The 13153-nt window shown below is 44.0% G+C and overlaps 1 protein-coding gene across 1 annotated transcript in view; it reads right to left on the bottom strand.

The window, feature by feature from the left end:
- The window catches only part of PPP1R21 (protein phosphatase 1 regulatory subunit 21), a 105318-nt gene that overhangs the window by 27213 nt on the left and 64952 nt on the right, over positions 1-13153 (bottom strand). The window contains exons 14-16 of the mRNA XM_077282444.1: positions 12073-12200; positions 5504-5656; positions 1120-1212 (exon numbers count right to left, since the gene is read on the bottom strand). Of these exons, the coding sequence (XP_077138559.1) occupies positions 1120-1212; positions 5504-5656; positions 12073-12200 (374 nt within the window). The remainder of the gene's footprint in view (positions 1-1119; positions 1213-5503; positions 5657-12072; positions 12201-13153) is intronic.

Genomic DNA, 13153 nt, shown 5'->3' with positions numbered 1-13153 from the left:
GGACAGCTCATAGAATCTCACGGCTTTCAGTATCACCTCTATGCTGATGACACAGATCTACATCTCTGGACCAGATATCACCTCCCTACTAACCAGAATCCCTCAATGTCTGTCCGCTATTTCATCCTTCTTCTCCGCTAGATTTCTGAAACTTAACATGGACAAAACAGAATTCATTGTCTTTACCCATCTCACACGGCACCCCCCCCAATGAACCTATCCATTAAATAAACGGCTGCCCACTCTCCCCAGTCCCACAAGCTTGCTATCTTGGGGTAATCCTTGACACTGATCTCTCCTTCAAACCACATATCCAAGCCCTTTCCACTTCCTGCTGCCTTCAACTCAAAATATTTCACGGATCCGTACACTCCTACACCAAGAATCTGCAAAAACCCTAGTCCATGCCCTCATCATCTCCCACATTGACTACTGCAACCTCCTGATCTGTGGCCTCCCCTCTAACACTCTCGCACCCCTCCAATCTATTCTAAACTCTGCTGCCCGACTAATCCACCTGTCCCCCCGCTATTCCCCCGCCTCTCCCCTCTGTCAATCCCTTCACTGGCTTCACAGTACCGAAAGACTCCAGTACAAAAGCCTAACCATGACATACAAAGCCATCCACAATCTGTGTCCTCCATACATCTGTGACCTCGTCTCCCGGTACTTACCTGCACGCAACCTCCGATCCTCACAAGATCTCCTTCTCTACTCCCCTCTTATCTCCTCTTCCCACAATCGTATACAAGATTTCTCTCGCGTATCACCCCTACTCTGGAACTCTCTACCACAACACATCAGACTCTCACCTACCATCGAAACCTTCAAAAAGAACCTGAAGACCTACCTCTTCCGACAAGCCTACAACCTGCAGTAACCACCGATCAACCAAACCGCTGCATGACCAGCTCTATCCTCACCTACTGTATTCTCACCCATCCCTTGTAGATTGTGAGCCCTCACGGGCAGGGTCCTCTCTCCTCCTGTATCAGTTGTGACTTGTATTGTTCAAGATTATTGTACTTGTTTTTATTATGTATACCCCTCCGTGGAATAAATGGCGCTATAATAATAAATAATAATATCCAGTGTTCCCAGCAGTGTACCCCGCCGTACCTGCTGTGCGAGGCCTTCTCTGCTCTCTGTAGAACTTAGGAGCACTCTGCGATTCACCAACGCCTCCTCGTAAGGCACAGAGTCTGGACAGGGCTGCAACAGAAGAAGGACATCAGCTCAACAGCAATGATCAGACATAAGGACCCGATCCTTCGTCTTTTAGTGACTTTCCCACAGGATTCACATCTGAAAGATGTGGGAAAGAAAAACACCGATTTTGCATTCCACTAGGGTATTGGGGTAGAAATCCACAAAATCTTTTCACTTCAGAAAGTCGCAAATGATGAATTAGGCCTAAAATATCTGGAAAATAAAAAAAACAGCCATTATGACAAATTTGAAAAAAAGAGACGGAAACAAGAAAAGATAACGTAAAAAAGGCACAAATTTAAAAAAAACAAAACAAAACATGACAACAGCCGAAAAATCAATCGCTATGTCTTTCATAGAGAAGTCAATTATGTGAGAGGATCCCATCTAGAGCAGGCCTTCAGCTTCCGATGTAATCTCGGAGGTAGTCATGGGCTGACAATCAGATGAGCACTTTCTCCAACTATTAATACCCAGGAAGTGGTAGGCAGAGATGGACCCCGCACACGGAACTTACAAGTGGTATGGCGGAAGAGCCCAGGGTCTTGGGCGGAACAGAACAGGGGCAGGGTAGGGCGGACAGGCACAGTGTGACATTACTCTTCTGAAGCAGTGTCCAAAAGAGGAAGATGGGAAAACAAAATTTAATGGGAAAAAAATAAAAAAAATCACTGTTTAAATTCATATGCAAATGTATCTCAAGTGCTCTGGGAGTGTCAAAGCACTTCCCAAGTCTTTGTTTCCCTGGCTTTATTCCTCTGCTTGACAGACGATATGCTGAGTGTGTAGTCAGGGCTGATGAGCTATCAGACAATCAATCAAAGGAAAGTGGGGTTGGGCAGGAAATAGAGCCAGGGAGGCAAAGGCTTGGGAAATGCTTTGACACTCCCAGAGCATTTAAGCCTCATTTGCATATGAATTAAAACAGCGATCTTTTCAGAAATGGAGCCACAGATTGCATAAGTATATGTGTAGATGACATTATCTTTGAGAGGGTCACGTAAACAGTTTGTGGTGGTTGACTGTGCTTGTCAGATTCCCTAAATTACATTAAAAAAATTAAACCACCAGGATTTTTTGCTTATTACATCATCAAACAATCTTGCCGAAATGCAGCAGAGAACACGAGGTTAATGGACTACTACTCGGTTCCATTTTTGGCTTGGAAAGACCGAGGTGTGGAGTTTAGTCATAACTGATCCTAATTCAGACAGGGCAGTGGGGGGAGGCTCCTGCTGAAGGCAGCTGTCTTACAGCCACACACACGATAAGGGGGAGGATGACATGGCTGAACTCCTGGAAAATACAGATTTCTTCATATATTTTATTTATATCTGCATTTATATTGCACTGATCTGAGAAGCCAAATTCTCATATATAAAGGCCACAAGTGTCATCTGAGCTCTTGCTAAAGCCAGGTTACTCTGCAGGGACACTATACATGTGGGGAAATCGAACGCAATGTACAGATCTATAGACAATTCACAAGGAAAATGAGAATAATAGCAGAATGGAAGCTGCACTAACTTCCATCGTAAGTCCAGATCATAGATGACTATGGCGGTCTACAGTCTCGGAGGCGGAGGGGAGACTGCACGTGGCATCTGGATGCGTCAGGACTTCAAGGCAGTGGATTTATTGTCGCATTAATTGGAAATCCAGACATAATGAGCCCTCCTAGTACCCTTCCTTTACGTAATAATACAGACTAAAAGCCTCAAACTATGCAAGAGGGAAGCGGGCTGGAAACAAAGAGCAGTAAAACGATGAAAACTAAATTAGTTAAGGGATCGAGAAGGACACGAAGGTGCGACAAGACGGAGGATGGAAGGAGGTCATATAAGTACGCTGAATCATTTATCTTTACACTGGCTGCACCCAGTCCTATCAGCTTTATTCTCCTTTGTACGGTTAGTGGCCACTTTATTAGGTACGCTGGACATCTGCTAGCCAATGCAAATATCCAACCGGTCAATCAGGGGCACAGACTAAATGCAAAACAGCGTGCAAACACCAAGAACAGGGAGGACGGGCGGTCCGAGTGACTGATCGCAGAAAGTTATTTCATTAAAAGTTAGAGGGGAGGATGGGATTGTGAGAGCTGGTGGCCAGGATCGAAGGCCCTCATACACACTAGACCAAAGTTGGCTGAATCCGCTGATCTTGACCGATTTTGCCGACAGCCTAATGTGTATGGTGGCGCCGTCAGACTGACGGTCGAGAGACATGTTGATCGCACATGTCCGATTTCGGACTGCCGATCGCATTGTTCTCCAACAGATAAGACGCCGGCTGACAAGTCAGTCAACGTCCTTCTCAGCTGAGCAAGTGTTCCTGTGGGGGGTAATTCTAATTTTATCTTTCAGATTTATAAAAAAATAAAAAAAAACATTTTTTAATATTTTTTTTACATCTTCCTAGGAGACTTTGCCCTTTGAACCTGTTCTATACACTGTAGTACTACAGAGGAAATGGCGCAAAGTCCAGCCACAGGTTGGGCTTCACAGGAGGACAAAGCAATGGCGGCTGCAATAAACTATAGGGTTGTGGCAGTCGTTGGGAACCAGTGCAAAAGCCCTCAGCTTGCACCATTAAAATGCTGCTATCAGTGATTGACAGCGGCATTTAAATAGATAAACAGCAGCGATCAGAGATGGCTCTGGTTGCTGCTATTACACAAAGAGGTCCCACAGCCGGTGCCATCTCCCGGATGTATCAGGTCCTGAGCCCACTCCATACACCGGCACACGACATGTGATGTGATGGAGTTAAAAAGAGCCTGGAACATGATTACTGATACTAGAGATACCTGGTGGTGACAGACGATTCAGAGCTCTTGCTCCTCGTTGGGACAACGTAGGGTACTGGTTGGGTAGGTTGTGGATTGCAGAGGATCCAGCTGTTGTGGGGAATCTGACCAGTATGGCTTTTTGGGAAATAGTATACAAATTATTGTATTATAGTATTAGTAGAACTTAAGGGGTTCTTCCAATCCAAGCAAAAGCCAAGATCAAACCTGAATAACCACTATATAATCAGCGTTGGTATGTAAATGTAGAACATCTCAAAATCTTAAGCCTTGAAGTGGACGGGTGGCATCATACAGGTGCCACTTTTAGTCATTAAGGGGCAAGTAAGGCCACAGAATGCACAGAGTTAATGTCTAATGAACTGTACGTGGCAAGTGGCATGCAAGGATGACATGCCACCTGTGTCGCCATCACGTCAAGAAGGCACAATATCTTCCTTCACTGTCCATGATGGTGAACAGTACGAGAAACACAATGGATTTGTTGCAGAAATTTTGGAAAATCAGATTCATTCATGTTAAATGGGGTTTAAACCAATGCAATGGGAAAGTCGCTGAGATTTCTGCAATGTAAGAGGAGGATCACGACCTGCACTCCTTCCAGGGAACGGGACTAAAATGAACACATATTCCAAACTAGCGGAGATCCTAGCAAAATGCAGATATGCAAGGGTGAAGGGAATGACTTATTTTAAGGATGGGCCTTTAAATCTCCTTCCCCATATGACACACAGTAATGGAAGCGTAATATGGAGATCAGATCTTATTGCAGAGTTTTGCATCATGGCCGATGGTAGGAAAGATGCATTTAGTGATGTTGGACTTATACAAGGATGTTAATTGCAGCCAGATATAAAATGTTCCATGGATGAATGTGCTCTTTCGACATACGGAAAATGAATACTGACTACATAACTTATGTGCTAATCATCTGCATCCGGGGCTTCAATGCTGGCAAAAAAAAAGCACTTTAAAAACTGGATCTGACCTTAAACTAAGAGAAGAAATTGAGATCCTCCTTCCTGCGCAATTACCATCATCCCTAAAATAGGTTCACTCTCCACGTACCTCGCCGAGAACAAATGTTGTTAAAAATTAGCTTAAAAGAAACACGATCATTATAGAGAAAAAAAAAAATCGATTCATTCTGACAATTAATGGCTGTACGGTTTCTGGGTGGAAGCTGCTCCTGGGGCCGCCGCTACCCAATTATAATGAAAACCTTAAATATCACAAGGCTCAGAAGGATCCTACTGCCGACATTTCGCTGGCATGAAAACAAATTAACGCTGCGGCCGAGACTTGTTCAGCACAAATTGTCAGCAGTATCCGCTCTGCCTGAGATCTAAATATTTAATGACCTGTGGTGGAGATCTCACCGGCAGAGGCGAGGACGGCCGGAGGAGAGACCGTGTTTGTTCTCTAATCAGGGCTCTAATGGGGGTTAAATACTGGGAGGTTGGAGACTGCGCCTTCTATACAAACCGTCTGTAAAGCGCTCATGTACTGGGCGGCCTTCTGCTTGTACTGAAGCATCATTTCGGCTGACAGGGGATTGGTGAAGCCCGGCCTCCCTTTTGGTCCGTAACTCAAGGATGTCATGAAGTAGTCCAGGTTGTTAGAGAAAAAGGTTGCAATCTGAAGAGAGAAATAAAAAAAAAAAAAAGGAAAAATAAAGATAAAAGGTTATTATTTGTAAGACTGTCATGCTCTGTATTTCCTAGAGTTTGCAGGATCCTACTCCGTGGCTGCCGGACCAGAGCCTTGCGAGCCTCCTCCTACCTGCGGAATCCCCGGCGCCTCTTCTGATCAACAGGCCTGGGGCGATGTAGTCGTTGTGGTGCATGATGTGATGCCTACAAACCAAAAGAGGTGCCGGGGATGATGCTGGTAGGAGGAGATGCCCAACGGACTCTGGAGTACAGACTGTTGGACAAGAGTCCTAGTAGTCCATGAGCCAAGAACCAAATTTGACGATATCGGTACCAAGCGGAGTGACTAATTCTCTTTGGTATTTTTAGGTAGATGCATGTCTGTAGTTTATTTTTTGATATGATAGCCCTTACATATACGTAGCTTATTAACCCCTTCAGCCCTAGGCCTATTTGTACCCAAGTGCCTAAGCCAATCTGACCTGTGCCACTTCATGGGCTAATAACTTTGGAACGCTTTCACCTATCCAAGCCATTCTGAGATTGTTTTCTCGTGACATATTGTACTTCACGTCAGTGCTAAATGGGAGTCAATATATTTTACCTTTCTATATAAAAAAATGCTAAATATTCGGAAATTTTGGAAAAATCGGCAATTTTTTAACTTTGAAATTCTCTGCTTTTTACAAAAATACTGATACCCCCCATAATAGTTATTAATTTACACTCCCCACATGTTTACTTCATATTGGCATCATTTTGAAAATGAAACCTTATTGTTTTACGACGTAATAGGGCTTATAGTTTTATGCGCAATTTTTCACATTTACAGCAAAACCCACTTTTCAAAGGACCAAGTCACTTCTGAAGTCACTTTAAGGGGCTTACATAACAGAAACCACCCATAAATTACCCCATTTTGCAAACTACACCCCTCAAGCTGTTCAAAACTCATTTTTAAAAACTGTTAACCCTTTAGGTGTTCCACAGGAATTTTAGCAGAATGAAGGCGAAATTTCAAAATTTCATTTTTTTTCCAGATATTACATTGTAATCCAATTTTACCTGCAACCTAGCAAGGGTTAACGGCAAACCCAAACTTGGTTACCCTAATTCTGCAGTTTATAGAAACACCCCACATGTACTCGTAAACTAAAGTATGGGCACACAGCACAGCTCAACACGGAAGGAGCGCTATGTGGTTTTTGGGTGGCGGATTCACTGGAACAAAGAAAGTCCTGCCAGATGTAACCAAGTCGAAGAAAAGAAGCATAACTCTGACAGAATTAATGCTACCGATATACAATGTTGGGCAGCGGGGAGAGCCACCCAGGATTGAGACTTCGAATGTTAACACTACCAAGGAGGTCCAGGATTCAAAAACCAAAAACCATATCTGGCTTCTGGCTAGAATGTCAGACCATGAGGATCAGACCACCAGCAGTTGGACTGGGTTCAACATAAAAATCCGCAGCGACATTGTAGTGGCCCAGGACACTGTAAGCTACCTGCCCACTATCAATGCTCCTGCAACAGCCATGTCCACTGTGAATGAAGTCTTGGAGCAAACACATGCCATCATGCAGACCCTGAAGCTTAACAGAATTGTGTGTGTGTTTGATCAAGCACTCTATGCCAAAGCTGCCGAGGTTATCTGGAAACAGGAGAAGTTCAAGAACATTATAATTAGAATGGGTGTCTTCCACACAATCTGTAATCTCCTCTCTATCATAGGGAACAGATTTCAGGATGCAGGCCTTAGAGATCTGTGTGTTGAATCCGGTGTAATCGCTGAAGGATCAGTGTCTGGAGTGATGGACGGCCGGAGGTACAACAGAGCAGTGAGACTACACAAGCTGGTCTATGAAGCACTTATGAGGCTTGCATGGAAAAACTTCCTTCCATGGCTAGAAGAAAACCATGCAAGGGACCTTCACCATCTGGATGAAACACTGAAGAACATCACAAACTTTCGCATCAGTGTGTCGCAGGGATCCTTCGAAAAGCTCTTGGATAATGAATCTTGCACACTTACCCTGAAGCTCTTTCAAGTTTATCTTGAGACCCTCAGAAATGAACAACTCTCAGCATTCTGGATGTCATACTTGGACATGGTCGAGACCATGCTGGCCCTGGTTCGAGCTTCAAGAGAAGGCAACTGGATGCTTCACCTAGGAGCAATCCGACAGATGATACCATGGTGTTTTGCCTATGACAAGGTCAACTATGCCCGATACCTAACCTATTACTATGCCACAATGTCTCGGCTGCCCATAGAACACCCAGAGGTCCATGAATACTTCATGCAAGGTGGCTTTTCGGTCCAGATCGGTAGCAAGAATCCTTTTGGACGAATTCCTGTGGACCAGACCATTGAAGAGACAATCAACAAAGACACCCAGACACCAGGGGGCACAAAAGGCTTCAGCCTCAAAGTTGGAGCTGTTTCCAGGTTCTACCTGACATCAGAGTACCGCAGTATGTACTTGAGGCAGCTGAGGGCCCTGGTAGGCCAACAATATACTGACTTCAGCCATTCAGACCTACAGGTGTCTAGGATTAGAAGAGATGAAGCCGATGTCCAATCTTTCGTTCAACTGCTGGAGACAGGTTGGGTGAACCCCTTCAACAAAGAGCATAATGGTGAACTTATCAGTTTGTCAACAGCGACTGTAGCACCACCAGATGTAGCCAAAGACCTTCAAGGGGCATACAGTATAGGAGAGGATGCATATCAAACATTCAAGGATGAGCGTTTGGGTACCGATAAGCCAACTACATTGTTTCATGACAAGATGACGAAGAACAAACTTAAAACGTTCTCTAACATCCAAATGAAGACACGCAGACAAGGTCTTGGCAAGGAGGTAATTTTGAAGGCTGACAGAAACCTATTTGGCCAGATGATACTTGTAGCTGAGAACAGAAAGCTACAAATGAGTGATGTCTTGACTCATCCCCTGGGTCCATTGCCATGGGCACTTGCCAATGGTGATGGGTCTATCCGCAAGACCAACAAGGCTGCCCTCGCAAGGGAGTTGGAGAGGAATGCTCGTCCTGCAGAAGTGATCCCCGAGCCCTCTGCAACCATCATTGATGGGATGAGCCTGGTTCAGAAACTGAAGGGAAACAATGCAACATTTGGCCAGCTAGCAGGCACAGCAATGAGTCGCGCTATCCATGAGGGTGCTAAGAGCAAGCGCATTGATATTGTCTTTGACGTCTACAAGGAGACATCCATCAAAGATACAGAAAGAGTCAACAGATATGAAGGCACAGGGATCCATTTCAAGAACATTCAACATGGGCACAACATCCAGCAGTGGAAAAAGCTTCTAAGTAGTTCCTCCAACAAGGCAAGTCTCATAAAGTTTCTGGTAGAAGAATGGAAGGCGAAACACCACAGGGAGAAGCTTGAGGAGAAGGAGCTGTATGTCACATGTGAGCAGCTCTGCTTTAAGATCACCAAAGAACAGTGGGAAGAGGCTGCTGACCTTAAGTCAAATCAAGAAGAAGCAGACACACGCCTCCTTCTCCATGCTCTTCATGCAGCAGAATCTGGTTACAAGTCGGTCATCATCACTTCGGAGGATACTGATGTCATGGTCCTGTGTCTGGGCATGTGCCACAAAATCCCATCCCACCTGTTCCAGAAATGCGGTACACAGAACCGGACAAGATTCCTGGATATCACCACTCTGAGCCGAACATTGGGAGGCAGCGTATGTGATTCATTGATTGGTATGCATGCATTTACAGGCTGTGACACCGTCAGTGCATTCGCTGGCCGTGGGAAGATGACGACACTCAAGCAGTTGAAGATGAACAAGACATACCAGGATGCCTTTCAGGAAGTTGGTCGTTCATGGGAAGTGTCTACCGAACTTTTTGAGAAGTTACAGGAAATCACCTGCCACATGTACCTGCCAACTACCCAAACAACTGAGGTAAACAGGCTCCGTTATCAGCTGTTCTGTGCCAGACGTGGAGTGGTAGAGTCAAGTCAACTCCCTCCTTGCCAGGACTGCCTTTTCATGCATGCACTGCGTGCAAACTACCAGGCTGCGATCTGGAGGAGAAGTCTGCAGAGCCAGCCATGGGTTGCAAACCCAACAGACTGCGGTTGGATGATAGATAACGACGGAAAGCTTGTTGTCAAGTGGATGCAAGGGGCACCAGCACCAGAAGCTATTATACAGCTACTGTCCTGCAAGTGTGTGCGGTCATGTGAACTTCCTCAGTGTACTTGCCTCAGCAATGGCCTGAAGTGCACAGACATGTGCAGATTACAGACATGCCAGAACAAGGGTACTGAAGACGAGCCAGTAGAACAACAGTCAGATTCAGAGTCCGATGTTGAAGATATTATGGAGTAACATATATATATATATATATATATATATATATATATATATATATATATATATATATGCACATGACATGTTCAGTGTGTATTTACATAACTTGGATTAAATTTTGTTACAAATACTACATCTAGTCACTCCGGGTGGTACCGATATCGTCATATTTGGTTCTTGGCTCATGCTAAAATTCCTGTGGAACACCTAAAGGGTTAACAGTTTTTAAAAATGAGTTTTGAACAGCTTGAGGGGTGTAGTTTGCAAAATGGGGTAATTTATGGGTGGTTTCTGTTATGTAAGCCCCTTAAAGTGACTTCAGAAGTGACTTGGTCCTTTGAAAAGTGGGTTTTGCTGTAAATGTGAAAAATTGCGCATAAAACTATAAGCCCTATTACGTCGTAAAACAATAAGGTTTCATTTTCAAAATGATGCCAATATGAAGTAAACATGTGGGGAGTGTAAATTAATAACTATTATGGGGGGTATCAGTATTTTTGTAAAAAGCAGAGAATTTCAAAGTTAAAAAATTGCCGATTTTTCCAAAATTTCCGAATATTTAGCATTTTTTTATATAGAAAGGTAAAATATATTGACTCCCATTTAGCACTGACGTGAAGTACAATATGTCACGAGAAAACAATCTCAGAATGGCTTGGATAGGTGAAAGCGTTCCAAAGTTATTAGCCCATGAAGTGGCACAGGTCAGATTGGCTTAGGCACTTGGGTACAAATAGGCCTAGGGCTGAAGGGGTTAATAAGCTACGTATATGTAAGGGCTATCATATCAAAAAATAAACTACAGACATGCATCTACCTAAAAATACCAAAGAAAATTAGTCACTCCGGGTGGTACCGATATCTGGCCCGGCTCATGGACTATAGGGAAATTTTAGTACAACCCTAGTATTTGCTGTGCAGTGTATGTAGCATATTGTTCCCAGTTATCAGTAACTTTCGATGGGCGAAAAAAAAAAAATGCCTATAAGTGCGTACACGTTACACAGTGGTCTGTCCTGACTCAGCATTTTATCTGTTCTCAATGGGTAGAGAGTAGTGATCAGCCAACAAGATCGGATTAGGTGTTATCTGAGCATGCTCCGGTGCTAACTGAGTGACTTTGGTGTGCTTGAATACTATGTTCGAGTCCCCGCGGCTGCATGTCTTGTGGATGTTCGACAGCCGCAACACATGCAGGGATTTGCCTAACAAACTGGAAATCTTTGCATGTGTTGCGGCTGTGAGACATGAAGCCGCGGAGATGCAAACAAATAATTCAAGCACACCAAAGTCACTCTGTTAGCACCCGAGCATGGTGGATAACACCTTATCTGAGCACGTGCGCTCATCGCTAGAGAGGAATAAACTGCTGCCAGACTCCTCTGGCAGCATCTTACTCCACTGTGAGAACAAAGAATCAGGCATGTTGAATGCAACATGCCCGACCACTCTCTTTCTCTCAAGAGTTGTAGTTACGACTTTCCTATGTAGGTTAGATAGCCGAAACAAAGGGATCAGATGAAGTTCATCTATTACAACCTGCTTTGGCTGACAATTATTCCCCACGATTATCATGGCTTGGGCTAAGTCAATGAGAGAAAGACTGCAGAAAAGCACAAAAGATTGCGCTTGTTGAAATTCATCATGTCCCATCCTTATTTCCCGATTGTATACTCATTAGGTAATTGGCTGCTCCTCATGTAATGTGTGCGGACACCTCATGGCCCGGCGACATCAGCAGCTTATCTATGACTCTGCACAAGCCATCGTATTTGGGGAACATGGCCATGCAGGTAGGGGGTTTTCTCCCTCCAATAATATTCATGGCATGCTGATATTATATAACATTAATGTTAGATCAGAGGGGGGGTAAAACTTTAATGAAGAGATCCAACTAAAACTTCAGACGAGGGGGTTCACATACTTCTGCCGGCCCTTCATATACAGTTGTGGAGTATGACACTCGCAAGGTATAACATTAGTTGTTAGTTTCCACCCAGTGATGAGATGGAAGCAGCGGTGAGGACGGCGGCCATATCATTACCTTGCTTGCTGCATTGGTCAGAGCGACTAGTGAGGACAAGATGCAGTCGTTGGTGGTTTTCAGCTTATCGGTGGCTCCCGGCAGCTCCTGCTCCAGAGCAGCTTTATGACTGTAATGCCTGGAAAGCTCTGCAATTACATAAACAAGTAAAAATGGAGAAAAATGGTATAAAACGCCAGGAATAACGCACTAATAACAGAAGTGACATAACAGACCATTCTCATTTATAGTGACTGAGCCTACACTCATCTGTGAACCAGCACATGGGGCACCGCATAGCCATATGGTCACCTTACACAACGCCCTCATTTTTCCATTTAAAGGGAATCTGACAACAGGTTTTTGCTGCCCATTCAGCATAATGTAGAGACAGAGACCCCGATTCCAGTGATGTCTCGCTTACTTTACTGCTTGCTGCAATTTTGAAAAAAAAAAAAAAATCAGTTTGCTCTGCTGTAGATCTACCGGTTCTCTGGTAACCTCACCCACACCACTGATTGGCCACTTCCTGTATACACTGTGCATAGACAGAAAGCTGCCAATCAGTGGTGGAGGTGGGGTTATACACAGCTTATATGTATGGAATGATAATTTCCTGCTGATAAAAAACTGGGATTTTATTAAATCAAAAGCAGGCAGCCCAGTAAGTGACATCGCTGGAATCAGGGTCTCAGGGTTTATGAAGCCTTTACCTTTCCAAAATGAATGAAAAAAAAAATATGTTTTACAGCGGAAAGTAGGCTTGAAAATAAATGAGAAACAAGAGGTATCATCTTTCAAAACAGGACATTTCTAATGGTAGTCTGTCAATTATCTAGTCAATTCATGACAAAGTGTTGGGATGGAAGTGATGCTGGTCCACAAACAAAAGACATTTCTTATTTTTACCATATCGCTACCATGAAATAATTGCAATTTTCATACCGCCCTCTGTGCAGAATTACCATATTGGCAAAAAAAACAACCTGACCCTTTCCGTTCTGTACAGATCACTTATCAGCAGTCTCATTATCATCACAGACACCTGTATATACATAAGGTTCACTGCTCACAATAGGTGAAGTCACAGCTCACCTCCTCC

Source organism: Ranitomeya variabilis, chromosome 2 (genome assembly GCF_051348905.1).
Source record: "Ranitomeya variabilis isolate aRanVar5 chromosome 2, aRanVar5.hap1, whole genome shotgun sequence".
In the NCBI taxonomy this organism is placed as follows: Eukaryota; Metazoa; Chordata; class Amphibia; order Anura; family Dendrobatidae; genus Ranitomeya; species Ranitomeya variabilis.
This window is presented reverse-complemented; position numbering and strand designations above follow the sequence as displayed.